Source organism: Eubalaena glacialis, chromosome 10 (assembly GCF_028564815.1).
Source record: "Eubalaena glacialis isolate mEubGla1 chromosome 10, mEubGla1.1.hap2.+ XY, whole genome shotgun sequence".
NCBI classification, from domain to species: Eukaryota; Metazoa; Chordata; class Mammalia; order Artiodactyla; family Balaenidae; genus Eubalaena; species Eubalaena glacialis.
Window position 1 is genome coordinate 67,302,591 of NC_083725.1, and position 16,269 is coordinate 67,318,859.

Consider the following 16,269-nt stretch of genomic DNA (forward strand, 5'->3'; position numbering starts at 1 on the left):
AGATCACATCACTCCCTTGGCTCAAACCCCTCCATGTTCCCATCATACATGGAAAAACTCTAAAACTCTACACAATCTGGTCTCCACCAACTTCGCTCACTCTGCTCAAACTAGACTGACCTCTTACCCGTTCTTTCAACAAACCAAGCTCACTCCCTCCTCAGCGCTTTTATATTGGTTATTACTGCTCTTTGGGATGTTCTTCCTAAAGATACCCACACAACTTGCTGCCTTATCTTTTTCAAGTCTTTGTTCAAATATTTTCTTCTCAGTGAGGTTTCCCCTGACTACTCTATCTAAAATAACTCAACCCGGGACTTCCCTGTTGCGCAGTGGTTAAGAATCTGCCTGCCAATACAGGGGACACGGGTTCGATCCCTGGCCCAGGAAGATTCCACATGCTGCGGAGCAACTAAGCCCGTGCGCCACAACTACTGAGCCTGCGCTCTAGAGCCCGCGAGCCACAACTACTGAGCCCGTGAGCCACAACTACTGAGCCTGCACGCCACAACTACTGAAGTCCGTGTGCCTAGAGCCTGTGCTCCACAACAAGAGAAGTCACTGCAATGAGAAGCCTACGCGCCACAACGAAGACCTGATGCAGCCAAAAATAAATAAATAAAATAAATTTATTTATTTAAAAAAATAAAAATAAATAAAATAACTCATCCTACCATCCCCAGTACACTCTATCCCCATCCCCATAGCACTATCATTAGTCTACCCACAGGAACAAATATAGCTACATACTTTTTTTCTTCCAAATTACATCCCTTCAGAAAGAGCCCACATTCTTTAGAATGTGGGTGGCAGCATGGGAGAAAGAAAAGAAAATGGAGTAATAACTTTGGCTGGCTGGCTCTGTCACAATGCAACCTTAGGCAAGTCAATTCCCCTTTCTGGATCTGTGTCCTCATTAGCAAAATAGGGATAACAGACAATAGCATCAGTCTCATAGGTTTGCTTTGAGGATTAAATGAGATAAAGCATATAAACTACTTACCTGACAGATGGTATATATTCAGTAAATGTGTCTATTTTACTATTATTACCCAACAACTGTTTGCCAAATTAACTAAATAACTGTTTAGTTTAAATACAGCAACCATATTCCCAAAGTCCTCTCTTCTCCAAGCTAAATATCCTCTATTCTCAACTAGTTTTCATATGACTGTTTAAAAACCCCTCATCACCCTGGCATTCTCCCTTAGCTCTTTCTCATGGAAGTAAACTAGGACTCAAATTAAACAGAATATGCCAAATATGATCTAATGAACACAAAGTCCAGGAAGACTATTACTTCCCTTGATCTGGGCACTATATTTTAATTAATGCAACATAAGATAATCTTAACTCCTTTATGAGAGCTGTTGAGTCAATTTCTTGGCTTATACTAAATTTTTCATAAATTTAAATCTCCAGATGTTCTCCCCACAAACTGTTTAAAGCCAGTTCTACTCCAGGGTTCATATCTGACTCTGTCACTAGAATCAAAGAATCTCTGAGATTTAAAAAGAAAACAAAAACAAAAACAAAAAATCAATGCTACTACAGAAGTCATTTTACCTCTATGGCGGTAGACCTCTCTCTGCTTCTTACAGAGTCAGAATTTAATGGTTGGGAGCTTGAAAACAGAAATGCCAACTAAGGAAAAGTCGCTGTGTCTACTCACCTCACACCATATTGAAGGAAAAGAAGTAAAAGAAACCACGTGGTCATAGAGTTATAGAGACGCTCCTCAACGGCAAATCTACAGGCTTTAGTTAACACTTCCAGCATGGGGAGGCACAGAGGCACAGTACTTTGGAGGCTCTAGGAGAGCCTATTATGAAAGTCTCCATTGTGCTAGGGCCACAAGACTCTCTGAGAAATGCCTGGCTCATTTACACTCAGGTGTACTACCAAAGAAATTTTATCAGAAGGGGCATAGGAGCTGTTAGGCAGCCTCAAGGAAGATCACAAGGAATTCTTCCACATGAGATGAAGAAATATATTGGAAAGGTCCTTGCCATCAAATAGATCTGAACTCTGAATAACACACTAGCTCATCTTTTCTAAGCTGTAGTTCGCTTACCAGCAAAACAGAACTATAATAGCAGCATAGTATTGTGAATATTGTAAAAAAGATGTATGCTAAGTTTTTAGCATTTAAGTGCCTTTCATATTTGAGATTCAAATACTTTTTACTTTCCCTACCACCTGTGTAGGCATAGAAAAGAATGGGATTCTGACTTAACTCCTACAATACCAACAAAATATTCAGAAATTATTATTAACTTCTCAATGAATATAAGACCCCTTGTTTGTTGTATCTGTTAATCTGTCCTACTAGAATATAAGTCCCTAAAGTTAGAATCTTGCTCCTCATGTTAATAGAGTACTCCCAGTCATAAAGAATCAATTGTAAGAACGAGGTTATTACAATATCCACTCTCCTCAACAGATAAACATGCCGCGTCTCAGATTCTCTTCAAAGGTAAAGCATCCCACCTTTTAGAATAAAAGTTACTTCAAGGGCCAGGTGATATCCTCATGAGCATAATGTATTAATTCTCCTAAAATCTCTAAGTTCTCTTAATAAAACAGCATGTAAAAATCAAATTATGGGTGGGGTAGGTGTTTAATGGTAACTGTTTGTTTTTATTGGCAGAGACATCAGGGTGAAATCACTAAACCTTGGAAAGCTCCCTTGGAACATGCCTGGCACCAGTGGGAATGTAGAAGTTACAAGGCAGCTATGAGGGGTGTAATGGTAAAGCTTTAATTTGCAGTGACATCTTAAACAAAGCAGTCTTAGTAAAGTAACCCTGTGAAATCAAGCCAGAACTGAAGGACAGGGGCAGGGACAGAGAACATCTCTTGGGGCAGAAGACTACTCACATATTTAACTGCCCTCAAAGGATGCTCTTTACCTCTTTCTACTGATTTTATACACCTCTCTCACCATTCCAACATCATTTGAAAACTGACTATTGCTCCAAGCCAGAAGTTCTGAACATTATTTTGGGGAGGGCTCATTTATTTTACCCACTATGTTGCTACCCCTGTTGAACATTCAGTCCACTAGAGAAAACGGACTTAGCAGCATGAAAAGCCTACAAAAGGTCCTAGTTAAAGGCCATGAGACCTATCAGTAACTCACAACTATTGGTTAACTCATTTAATAAACTAGAGTTAATTTACCATACAACACCTTTACGTGACTTTCATTAGCAAGCGCTTTGTCTAAAATGAAGTACTCAGATATTTTATAGTAAATACATACCATAATTGCGGGAGAACATATCCAAAGTTAGTATTAATTATCCTAGAAAAGGTGATTAAAAACTACCATTTAAAAAATTCCTCCAAAAACCTACCTATTATTCAGTGATTATCCAACTGGATTGTATTTCATCCATTCACTTATTAATTTACCATTCATTCAATTAACAAATATTTACTAAGTATCTACTCTGAGTTAGGTTGGTGCTATATATGCTGGGGACAAAATTATAAACTAGAGCTCTAAATTCCCTACACTTATGTAGTTTATATTCTCCATTCTCATTCTGAGAAATATTTTAAAGGCAAAAAGCATTATCAAATATTTTGTTTTAGTTCACACTCAAAAAAGCATTACAACTGCAGCATTAGAAAGCATCTTGTCCAGAAAGAGCTCATAATATAACAAAATTTCTAACTGAAATACTAGAGTGGTTTCTGGGCTTAATTAGAAAATTTGCTGTAAATTATTGAAATGATTAAAAGAATTATAAAATAAAACTACATGCACTGTTTCAGCAATAAATTTAAAAATCCAGAGGAAGTAAATGGTTTCCAAGCAAAAAATAAAGTATCAAGAATAAACCACGGAGAAGTAGGATAAAATAGAGCAAATAGCACTAAAGGTATGAGAGTCAGATTTATCATAAAAGTCACCTGAACTAGATGATTTAATAGCTAAATTCTCTAACAAATCTTTAAAGAATTAAAAATTCCCAAAATTATTTAATATGTTTCAGTTGATTATGATGCTAATAGCTAACAAATATATCATTAACTATATTCGGGCACTGTACTAAGCACTTCATATTAATTCACTTAATCCTCCCAACAACCCAGTGAGGTATATGCTATTATTATCATTTTACAGAGTAGGGTCACAGAAAAAGATGAAAAGTTTCCCAATTCAATTTTAAGATCTTAGGAAAGATGTTTATCTACTCTGCCTTCCTCTCCTCCCCCCAAAAACAACAAATACTATACACCAATCTCACTTGTAGTAATGATCAAAAGAATAATCTATAACTAATTAGTAATGCAGTATTAAAAAATCTACATACCTTACTGCAACTATAAATTAAAGGAAAAGAAACATATAATGTTAATAAATGCGGAAAGGCATTTCAAGAAATTCAGCATCTATTGCTAAAAAAAGTTAATAGGAAGAACTATCTAAAATATTTTCCAAAATTAACAGAAAATATCCTGAACAGCAAAATATTTAATTAAAATAATAACTGGACTAAAATGTTCACTATGCCCATTACTTTTCAACATTATTTTTAAAGTTCTAGAAGGTTTAGTAAATGTACTAGAGACTAGAAAACAGTATAAACATTGGAAAAGAACGGATAAACCTATCTTTTAATTGATAATAATGAGTGTATGCCAAGAAAATCAGAGACCTTTCCTTAAAAAACAAGAAAAAATAATTTGATATAGTCACTGAATATAACTTTCTTAAAATTACAGCTTTTCCCTATAACAGTAATAAGCACACAGGAATGGAAATGGAAAACATATTTTATAAAAAATAGTGTAAAAACTATAAGAACAAATTTAATGGAAAAGCACATGACCATATGAAGAGAACTATAAAATCTTACCAAAGGAATGAAATAAAATTTGAACAAATATAAGACATACCATGTCTTGGATTGGAATACGAATATAAAAATGACAACTCTCTCCAAATATTAAAAAGTCAGTGAATATAAAAATTCCCGTTAGAATTCCAATAAACTTTTTTTTTTTTAAAGAATAGGATAAAATAACCTTAAAGTTCACATGGAAGAATAAAGTTCTGAGACTAGCCAAAAATAGTATGAAAAAGAATAGTAGCAAGAAGGGGACTTGCCCCACTTGGTATTAGAACATACCAAAAAAACACTGTAATTAAATTAATCTGAAATTGTCGAAGGACTACACAAAATGATCAGAACGAAAAGAGAATCCAGAAATGGATACCAGCATATATGAGCTTTTAATATAAGACAAAGGTGGTAATTAAATTCAGTGAGAAAAGGAAGTTACTGGCACAACTGGATATTCATCTATGAAGAAAATTAATTTATATCTCACAATGTATGGAATATCTAAACAATATATTTAAGAATAATTCCTAATTGTATTAGAGATTTAATTTTAAAAGTAAAATAATATAAATCTCAAAAGAAAACTTAGAAAATATAGGTGGAACTAAGGTATAAGAGAGACTTCTTAAACCAAGACAGAGTGTCCAGAAGATATCAAAGAAAAACCAGAATTATATGATATGGCAAATAAAAACTTTTTGTATAAGGTATACTAAGTCAATACATAACTGACATATTTGGAAAAAATACCAAGGACTCTTAAAATTTTATGAAAAAATGCAAGCAACTAAATTAAAAAGATAGGTAAAGTATATGAATAGGCAAATTCACAGAAGAATACACTGAATGGCTAACAAACTCAAGAAAAGATGTTCACTTTCACTTGTAGCTCAGACTAAGCACTAGTACTGAAGCTAATAAAAATTAAAGTAACACTGAGGTGTTAATACTCATCAAATTAATAAAAATCACAAAAAAAGATAATGATACCCACTGCCAGCAGGGATTCAGGGTAAAGAGTAATGTCACATATTATTTGCACTCTTTGGGAAAACAGTATGTTATTTCTTAAAATTAAAACTATACATGCCCTTTGACTCAGAAATCCTACTCCTGGAAATTTAATACACAGAAACAAAAACATCATAAATATAAGGATATATACATATATAGATATTTACTGCAGTATTGTGCATAATGGCAAAACAAACAAATAAAAAATCCAGAGCCAGAGTAAATATTAAATGTCTATCAACAGGGTAATGATTGAAAAACATAGTACACCCTCACCATGGGCTATTATGAAATCATTAAAACAGTGAACTGAAGAGATTTGTACATGGAATGTTAAACAAGAAAAACAAGATGTAGAGTCATGTATATAATATCCACTCCAATTTTGTAAAATAGCAATTAAAACTCCTAACATATGTACATAAATATGCATACAGTGATATCTATAACATATACACAGAGATCATAGGAAAAAATATGAATATATACACAACAGATTGCTAACATGGGTACATGGGTGACTGGGGTCATGTGAACATGTGTTCTGTGTTTGGATGGTATCTTATTCAGTTCAGGCTGCTATAACAAAATATCATAGACAGGGTGGCTGATAAACAGAAATTTATTTCTCACAGTTCTGGAGGCTGGGAAGTCTAAAATCAAGGCACCAGCATCGTTGGCATCTGGTGAGAGCCTGCTTCCTGGTTCACAGACATCCATCTTTTCACTATAACGTCACATGGAGAAAGGGACAGGGTCTCCCTGGGGCCTCTTTTATAAGGGCACTAATCCCATTCATGAAGGCTTGGCCCTCATGATCTAATCATCTCCCAAAGGCCCCACCTCCAAATGCCATCACATTGGGGATTAGGTTTCAATGTATGAATTTGGGGTGGGAGGGACCACAAACATTCAGTCTATAACTGGTGGTTTTGGTAGTGAGGGAGAAGGGTTTAAGGAAGAAGACAAGCCAAAAAGTAAAAAGAAAGGGGAAAAAAAACTCCACCTAAAATTACTCCAGTACTTTGTTAAAATTCTATTTTTGTAAGTATATATGTGTCTTTCTGTGTATGTGTACATATATGTGTGTGTGTATGTATAGAGAAAGATGAATAAAAATAAAATGTGCTATTATACATAAATATCAATTTTGTTTAACTAAAATTTACATTAAATAACTAAACTTTTTCATTTTTAATTTTGATTAAAAACCTTTCTAAAACTTGTCACATGTCCCTGCTTTCTTACACAGACCTTAACAATGACAACTTTATATTCCACTGATGATTTGGTATCAACGTGGCATAATGGAAGAAAGCACATGCACATGCATTCTTTATTCAAACCTGCTTTAACACTTATTTATGGTGCTAGACAAGTCTTTTCACCCTTCTAAGCCTCAGTGTCCTCGTCTGTTAAATGGAGAGAGCATTAGTGAAAACTAACACGGTGGACTTAATAATTCTCATTATTAACTTCAGTTATGAACTACAATATGGAGATGTACTTGGGTAAAGGACTGAATGCTCACACAGAAGAGGTATGCTAGCTACGCTTTTTAACCTAGTCTGTCTCTCTTTACAGCTGGTCTATTTCTCTCTGCCCTCCTTTTACATGAAGTAGTGACAGAGGACTATTTACAAATCCAAACACTGTAAGTATAAAGATAGGACAGTAGCTAATATGATTTACCACTCAGTTATATTCCAGAATCACAGAGTAAAGCACAAACAGAGCAAACTATCAGATTTTGTTTCTCATTGCTGTCAGTGTGTCTACCTTAATAGAAATCCTCTTAATTCCCCTAATTTATCAAAAATGAGCACACAGACACTGGGTAGGAGCTTAGCCTCTACCAAGAATAGAAACATATATGAGTCTTAGTACATAAATTTTGTGACAACTTTTGCTTACGGCTGGGTTCTTAGTTATATTCTCTATACTTGCAGTTACCTCTTAGGGAGAGATCATTAGGAGGGGAGAGGGGGAAAAACCCTCCCTGCAAACCAAAAGTTGGTTATCACGTCCAAAATTTAAAGATTATAAACAGTTATGCCCTTTTACATGTCATCCTCTCTGTTTTCTAAACATTACTGCAAGAACAATTTATTTGATATGAGCATCTCCCTTTTATAACTGGGATTTTATAGGAGAAAGTATTTTCTGTCAAAGTCGGGGGTGGGGACAGGGCAACAATCTGCCTCCAGACAGCCAGATAAAGACCTTCCAGAAAAAAATCTATATAAGGAATAAGATTATAAGTCACAAAATCCTGAAATCCCACCAGACATTATATGGAGGGCAGTGGCAGAAAGAAAAGAGGCAGCTGAAGGTTTACGGATCTGATTATATTTTCAACACTTTTTCCATAATGGTCGAGAAATTTTACCAGGTGCAAACCAGAAATAGGAAATAGGAAAAATAAAACCCAGTTCTCTGTAACTTGAAGAATAGTTTGATTTGATCAATCAAAACAGCATGTATTACCTGCTTAATATATTTGATATGCAGCATCATAGGACTAATACAAAGATCAGTAAAAAGAGGATTCTTGCCTAAAGGAGCTCTCAGTTTGGGGATGCTGAGCGGAGAGCGAATCAGACAATGAAGAACTAATTACAACAACATTACGTGCTCAGTAAATGCTAGCTACTAACTGCACGGGCAGTGGCAGGAGGACTTGAAATAAGAACACTAGTCCCTACACTGTTTAGAGCTAGTGTTTAGAGTGAATAGCAAATTAAGAAGTATGGACTTTATCCTATATGTGATGGCTCAAAGATTTCTAAGCCCGATGAGTGACAAAACTGATGTATCTTTGGTCACTCTGGCAGCAATGTGGCAGATGAACTGTACTAAAGCAGTGTGAAAAATAATAAAGTAGTAACACATACTGGTTAAGAACAGGGGCTCAGGAGCTAAACTGGGTTTAAATACAGGCTAACATGAACTAGCTATACGACCTTGGATAAGCTACTCAACTGCTTTGTGCCTCTGTTTCCTCATCCGTTAATATGAATAAACAGTTCTTACCACATGGGCTATTGTAAGGATTAAAAGAATCAATTCATGTAAAGCACTTAGAATAGTTCCTGGCACAAAGGAAGTGCTCAATAAATAATACCTATTAACTGCATGAAAGAAAAACTGGAAGTAGGAAGACTAGTTAGGAGGTCAGGAAATAGTCCAGGAAAACAGAGGTGAGAACAAAGAAGGCTATGCTCACTAGCTGCCTGAGATGATGATACTACTAGAGAAACCAGGGAAAAGAAAAGGAAGAGGAGGATTAAGCCAATGTATGGAGCTCCAGACATGTTAGGGTTGAGGTTCCCACAGAACATGAAAGTATAAATGTCTAATGGTCATTGGAAACTACAGATCAGAACTCCAAAACAGAAGTAGGAACTAGAGACATAGATTTGAGAGTTGTTAATATGTGGACATGGTGGTTATGAAAGACAGTCCTAGGGAGAAAGAGTAATGCAGGATCCACAGGACCTAGGGCTCTAGGATCACAACAGAATCCACAGTAACTCCAACATAACTGAGAATTGTCAGTAATATAGAGAGGAGAAAATATAGCCATATGAAATAATCCCTTCCTTCAAGTAGTTTTCAATGCCATCAGGGAAGACAAGACATGCACATGTTAAACAACTTTTATCATGATTGTTATAGAATTAACAAGAGTAATTCTAAAAAAACAGAGGTATCGGCATTAGAATGGCAAGACGGAAAGGGAAATTATGCTTAAAATTGGAAAACCTAGTGGTAATATAAAAAAGGAACACGGGCATAGAGAAAAAAGCTAATTCCAAGATGGAAGACATAAGGGGGAAAATGAAAACTATTATTTATTGAATGTCTACTATGTGTCAGTAACTGTCCTACAATCTTTCAATTACTTTACCTTATTAATTCTCATAATAATTCCTATGAGACAAATATTACCCCCATTTTACAAGAGCAGTTTGAGGCATACCAAAAGTTAAGTAACTTGCCCATAGTTTTGCATCCAGTGACGGGCATACGGCAGTTTAGGACTGGAACCTGGATGGAGGGCCAAAGCCCATGGTTCCTCCACCATATCTCCACTTATTAAACTGGCAAAAGTAGGACATGTCAAAAAAGAGGGAAAATAAAGAATAAAAACTATATTCAAAGAAAACAGAATTAGTCTCATTTATTTCACTACCATAGAGCTACCTTTTTGAGAAAGTATGAAAGGAAAAAACAAAAACAAAACAAAACAAAAAAATTTTTAAACACTAAAAATAATCTTTCAATTCCAGAGGACAGGTAGGATTTACAGGAATCTCCTTGCTTCCAGTCTCGTCCCTCAGGTCTCTTCCACACTGTCACCATGGATAGCATTCGAAATCACACACCTGAGCCTGTCACTCCTCCTCTCTTTATAATCTTTCAACAACTCCCTCTCATGAACACAATTTAAAAAAACAAAACAACAACAAAAAAAACAGACCCAAAAAGAGAAACCTATTTAGAAAGTCTAGAAACTCCTTAACCTAGAAAGAATAACAATAAAGGGAAGAAAAGTTAACTTCTAAATTAAAGGCTCACTTTTGATTCATAACCCTACGTTTCTCATTTCAAAACTGTAAAATAAATGAAATTTCAAATGCCAGTTAAACAGCAACATTGACACCTTGTGGTGAACATCCTAAAGTATCAAATGTGACAATGAGTGAAGTGTCTCCTAAGTAAATGTCTGCTTACATGAAAAATAATGCTTAATCCAGAGATTTACAAGGGTTAAGAAGCAAAAATTCAGTTACCATCACACATACCGAATGTAAACTTGGAAAGAGCTGCTCTTACTTTGGCAACATTGGAATTAGTCTAAATTCCTAACTATTGGCAAAAGAATAAAACCTCAGGTCATTGTTTTCCTACAAAATGGTACAGTGCATCCATCTGAAGGGGCTACAACGCCAGGGTCTTAGGTGCTCCAAAAACAGCCTTTACTTAGTCAAAATTTCCTATTTTTTGTGTGACATTTACACATAAAAAGGTTGAGGGTAGAGATGCATACTAGTGGCATGAAAACACAGGAAGAGTTATTCACAGGAGACCTGGGTTCTAATCCTGCCTCCAAACAGCACTGAGAATTTTGTGGAGTAAGTAATATTAAAGAATTCAGACTCTGTGTGTTTTCACATAAAATTACAGATCAAGAAGTAACAATTTAGGACTTCCCTGGTGGTGCAGTGGTTAAGAATCTGCCTGCCAATGCAGGGGACACGGGTTCGAGCCCTGGTCCGGGAAGATCCCACATGCCGCGGAGCAACTAAGCCCATGTGCCACAACTACTGAGCCTGCGCTCTACAGCCCGCAAGCCACAACTACTGAGCCCATGTGCCGCAACTACTGAAGCCCGTGCGCCTAGAGCCCGTGCTCCCCAACAAGAGAAGCCACCACAATGAGAAGCCCGCGCACCGCAACGAAGAGTAGCCCCCGCTCGCCGCAACTAGAGAAAGCCCACACGCAGCACTGAAGACCCAACGAGGGAAGGAGAGAGAGAGAGAGGGAGGAAGGGAGGGAAGGAGGGAGGGAGGGAGAGAGGAGTAACAATTAAAAAAAAACCAAGAGGACTTCCCTGGTGGCACAGTGGTTAAGAATCCGCCTGCCAATGCAGGGGACATGGGTTCAAGCCCTAGTCCGGAAAGATCCCACATGCCGCAGAGCAACTAAGCCCGTGTGCCACAACTACTGAGCCTGCGCTCTAGAGCCCACGAGCCACAACTACTGAGCCTGCATGCCACAACTACTGAAGCCCACGCACCTAGAGCCCATGCTCAACAAGATAAGCTACCGCAATGAGAAGCCCACGTACCACAACAAAGAGTAGCCCCCGCCTGCCGCAACTAGAGAAAGCTTGCACGCAGCAATGAAGACCCAACGCAGACAAAAATAAAAGTATATATATAAATCAATAAATAAATTTATGAAAAAAATAAAATAAATTAAAAGAACAAGAAATCATCAGGAAAGGAAAAGGTATATTTTTAAAAATTACTGCATCCAGGAACAATGTTGCCTGAGTTAAGGACAGGAAACTATAAACAAAATTGATCAGCACAAAATTAAGTTTCTCGGCAATCACTTTATATATATCATGGCAAGAACTGTGGGAAAAGAAAAACTTTTGCTTGAGCAGATACATGACGGTTACTCTGAACTGCCTGAATTACCAGAGAAAGTTCCATTTTACTCATTAACTTTGACAAGTACAATTTAAAGTTTCTAGCTCCAGAGTAACTCTCTGAGTTCAGGTAATTTACTTGAAAAATAGACACTTGATCTGGTTCAGAAAAAGTATATCTGTGTTACCAGCTATAAATGATTTACACGACAGTGATGAGCAGGCCACTCCTAATAAGGCAATTCAAACGGCCGACACACCTGAGGAATCTAGAAGGCACGCTAGAAGTGAAACCCCCAAGAGACAGTTCATTGCAAAACCAGTGTTCAATAATGAAGCCACTACCAAACTAACCTGATGATTTTGCATTTATGGAGGGTTCCACGATTTTCAGAAATTTTCTCCATCATTATGCTATGTGCCCCTAACAACCAACAGTCTAGGAAGGTAAGTGAGAGTGTGAAAAGGGTTTGCAAAATTTGCTTGTCAGAAAACCTTCATACCAATCTCCAATCTGGCTCTACTTGCTATGCGCCCCCTAAGATAAGTAAATCATTTAACGCTCCTTGGCCTCAGCTTCTACATGGAAGACAAAAGCTGATCCCTGATTTGTGAACACAAAAAACTTCTAGGAGAATAAGATAACAGATGTGAAAATGCTTACAAATTAAACAAATTTGAAACATCACTGCTTCCACATTTTGGAACAATTAGAGAGGTTAAATGAATTAGGATAAATCAAGGATAATTAAAGTCAGAGTCAGGTCAATCAAAGCATTCTCCATTATATCAAGTTGATTCCCAAGATCCTACAGTCTTTCTTCAGCTCCTATTCTCCTGTATCACTACAGTACAGAGCCTTCAATACTCCTTAAATCTCTAATCTCTCAGATTCTATGATGCTACCTTTCCTAACTCCTCCTCTTCTCACTGACTCTGTATTCCCTTTTCTTTTAATTCCACTGATTTCTCTAATGAGATCACACAATCTCATACTTGGAAAATATCTTTAAAAATTATAGTATCTATACTCTCATTTTACTGAGCAAAACAAGCCAAGAAATATTAGTCTCTTTCTCGCATTTCAAACTATTTCTGTACATTCCTCTTTTCAATACTTAAAACTCAATGTAGTCCCAAACTGAATAGGCTCAAAAATAAGAGTTTATATATAATAGACACCTCCTGCTTTCTATCTATCTCTACCATCCAATTACTAAATTCTGTCCATTCTGGCACATATCCTAAGAAGTCAAAGTGAAAGTACCTCTCAGGTAAGAATCAAAAGTCGTCAAATGTGTGTGGTTACTTTAGTTGAAATCATTGTCTCTTAAGAGCATTTTACATAGTCCATGTCAGCAAACTCTCTACCATTATGTACAGCAAGATTCAAGATTTGCAAAGGAAAAGCCCATTTCATAATGTTTAAAAAATAAACAATCATCCAGTTGGATAAGAGTCCAATCATCCTTCTGGACTCTTCCTCTAGTAGATATATAGAGAATGTCTAATGGTCTGGAATTTATGATGTGTTATGTAAACATTAGGAAATACTGTCAAAATCGAATTTCAATGAACCATCTGTCTGAGTAGGGTGAACACAGGTTGAGTGTCACTCTTAACTTTTTTTTTTAATTGCATTTATTTTGGTAGCCTGCCTCCTGGGGAAACGTCCTTGATGATCTACCACATTGAAAATTAAAACCAAATTTAAAAATCTTTCAAAATTAAGCCCAGACATTATGAAAATATAGAGCTGAGGCAGTTAAGCCTCTGAGCACATGAGATTCACACAGAGCTCCTTTGCCTTGCCAAATATGATTCTTTTAAGATGAACAGCAGATCAAAACTCTAAGCTATGTCTGGGGCTACTGAAGGGCTTTTCTAGTAATGCCATAGTTGTTAAAGTTTTGATAAGTCTAAATTTTGTACCTCTGGTTGTTGCTCTTTATTGTGCAGAAGACCGGACACAGCTCATGTCCCTGTTTTAAGATCACTGGCTTCCAATCACTCTCTCCCACTGTCCAGAGGAAAAAAATGGCTTTCCAAAGGCTTTGTAAAAGAGATAAATCACTGTAGCTACAACATTTATGAAGCTCTCACTAAAAAATGCTAAGTCTGAGTAACAGCTTTTAAAGATTCCATACATTTCCTGACATCGAAATGTCACAAACTCAGGATGAGGAAGATTCTTGACAAAATGCAAGAGGACTCTAAGAAGTTTCTTACCGCAGCAAAGAGAAGACATCATAAGAATTGCGAACACAGTTCTGATCCACCTGAAGAAGAATACTCTTCTGAGCATTTGAATAACCCTAAAAGACATTAATTAAAAAATTAATCAAAGTAAAACAAAATATGTGTCCAAATTAATCGTGATGTTTGTATTTTTAAAATTATGATTCAATAACAACTCAGTAAATTCAAATCATTAAGAAATTAGAAAAAAGTTAAGAAACACTTTCATATAATTGAAGCTTAACCTTATAGGCAAGTGAATTTAAAATAAATTTCTTCTAACATTTTCCCACAGAAACAATGTTTCACATTATAACTTTTGGTGAACTTCCCAGTGAAACCCCAGAAGTCTTTTTAACATATTATGTGGCTGAAGAAGAGTATTAACAATAATATTTCAAGTATGCCTAGCCATCATATGTAATGTTTTTATGGGGGAAAAGGCATTCCAAGTTTTAATTAGGAATACCAGAAACATTTCCACTCAGTGGTGTAAAGGTGGTGGCAGCAAGGATGGTTTCTAGAGAGAACACAGCACAATTCCATAGGAAGAACAGAACAGCTATCTGGCATTTCAGAAAGGCAAAGTAAATAGTAGTTAAGAAAAAAGGACTCTGGACCCAGACCACCTGGATTACAGTTTAAGCCCTTAATACACCAGCTCTGTAATCTGGAACAAGGCACCTAACTTCTTTTAGTTTAACTTTGGTTTCTTCATCTATAACATGGAGATGGTAATATTATCTACCTCACAAATTGTTGTGGGAATTAAAAGAGCTGATATTTGTAAAGTCAATGGTATGTGATAAGCACTGTATAAATGTTTGCCATAATGCTAGTATAAGCATTTTCTAAAAGTTACATTGCTGCAGACATTAAAAGGTTATTAGGAGAGTATTATAAACAACTTTGTGCCAACAAATTTAACAACTTAGATGAATCCTTGAAAAAATACATGACAAAACTGATTAACAATAAAACAACAATATCTGAATAACTCTATTTTTTAAGTGAATAAGTAATTGAAAATCTTTCCACAAAAAAAGTCTAGGTCCAGACGGGTTCACTGAATTATATCAAACATTTAAGAAATATCATCAATTTAACGCAAACTCCTTCATAAAACAGAGGGTAAGGGAACAATTTCCAATTCATAAGACCAGCATTACTGATACCAAAACTTATCTCACACACGCACACACACACACACACACACACACACACACACAATTATAGACCAATATCCCTCACGAATATAGACACAAAAATCCTTAACACAATATTAGCAAGTTGGACCAGCAATATGTTATAAGGATAAAATAGTAACGCATCGTTATTGACTGAATTTATTCTAAGAATGTAAGGTGGGTTTAGCATTTAATATCAGTCAATTAGCAAATAAATGAAGCAATCATTATAAGCCTATTTTGATGGGCACACAATTATAAAGATGTAACTTGTGACGACAACAACATAAAAATGGGGGAACAGAGCTATATGGAAGAAAAGTTTTGTGTAATATTAAAACTAAGTTGGTATTAATTTGAACTAGACTGTTATAAATTAAGATGTTAATTGTAATTCTTGGGGCAACCACTAAGAAAATAACTAAAAGATATACAGTAAAAGAAATGAGAAAGGAATCAAAATGTGAGAAATAACTAACACAAAAGAAGGTAGTAACGGAGGAATTGAGGAACAAAAAAGATATAAGAAAAAAAATCTAAAAGTGGCAGAAGTCCTTCCATCTGTAATTACATTAAGTGTAAATGAATTAAACACTACAATTAAAAGGCAGAGATTGGAAGAATGGATTTTCTTTTTAACAACCCACTATATACTGTCTACAAGAGATGCACTTTAGAACCAAAAACACAAATAGTTTGAAAACGGAAGGATGGAAAGATATTCCATGTAAGCAGTAACCAAAAGAAAGCTGGAATGGGTATACTAATATCAGACAAATAGACATTAAGACAAAAAAAAAAAAATGTT

At 35.8% G+C, this 16,269-nt stretch overlaps 1 protein-coding gene across 1 annotated transcript in view; it reads right to left on the minus strand.

Moving 5' to 3' along the window:
* Positions 1-16,269, minus strand: part of UVRAG (UV radiation resistance associated) — a 359,730-nt gene that overhangs the window by 216,990 nt on the left and 126,471 nt on the right. The window contains 1 exon segment of the mRNA XM_061202856.1: positions 14,266-14,351. Coding sequence (XP_061058839.1) covers positions 14,266-14,351 — 86 coding nt within the window.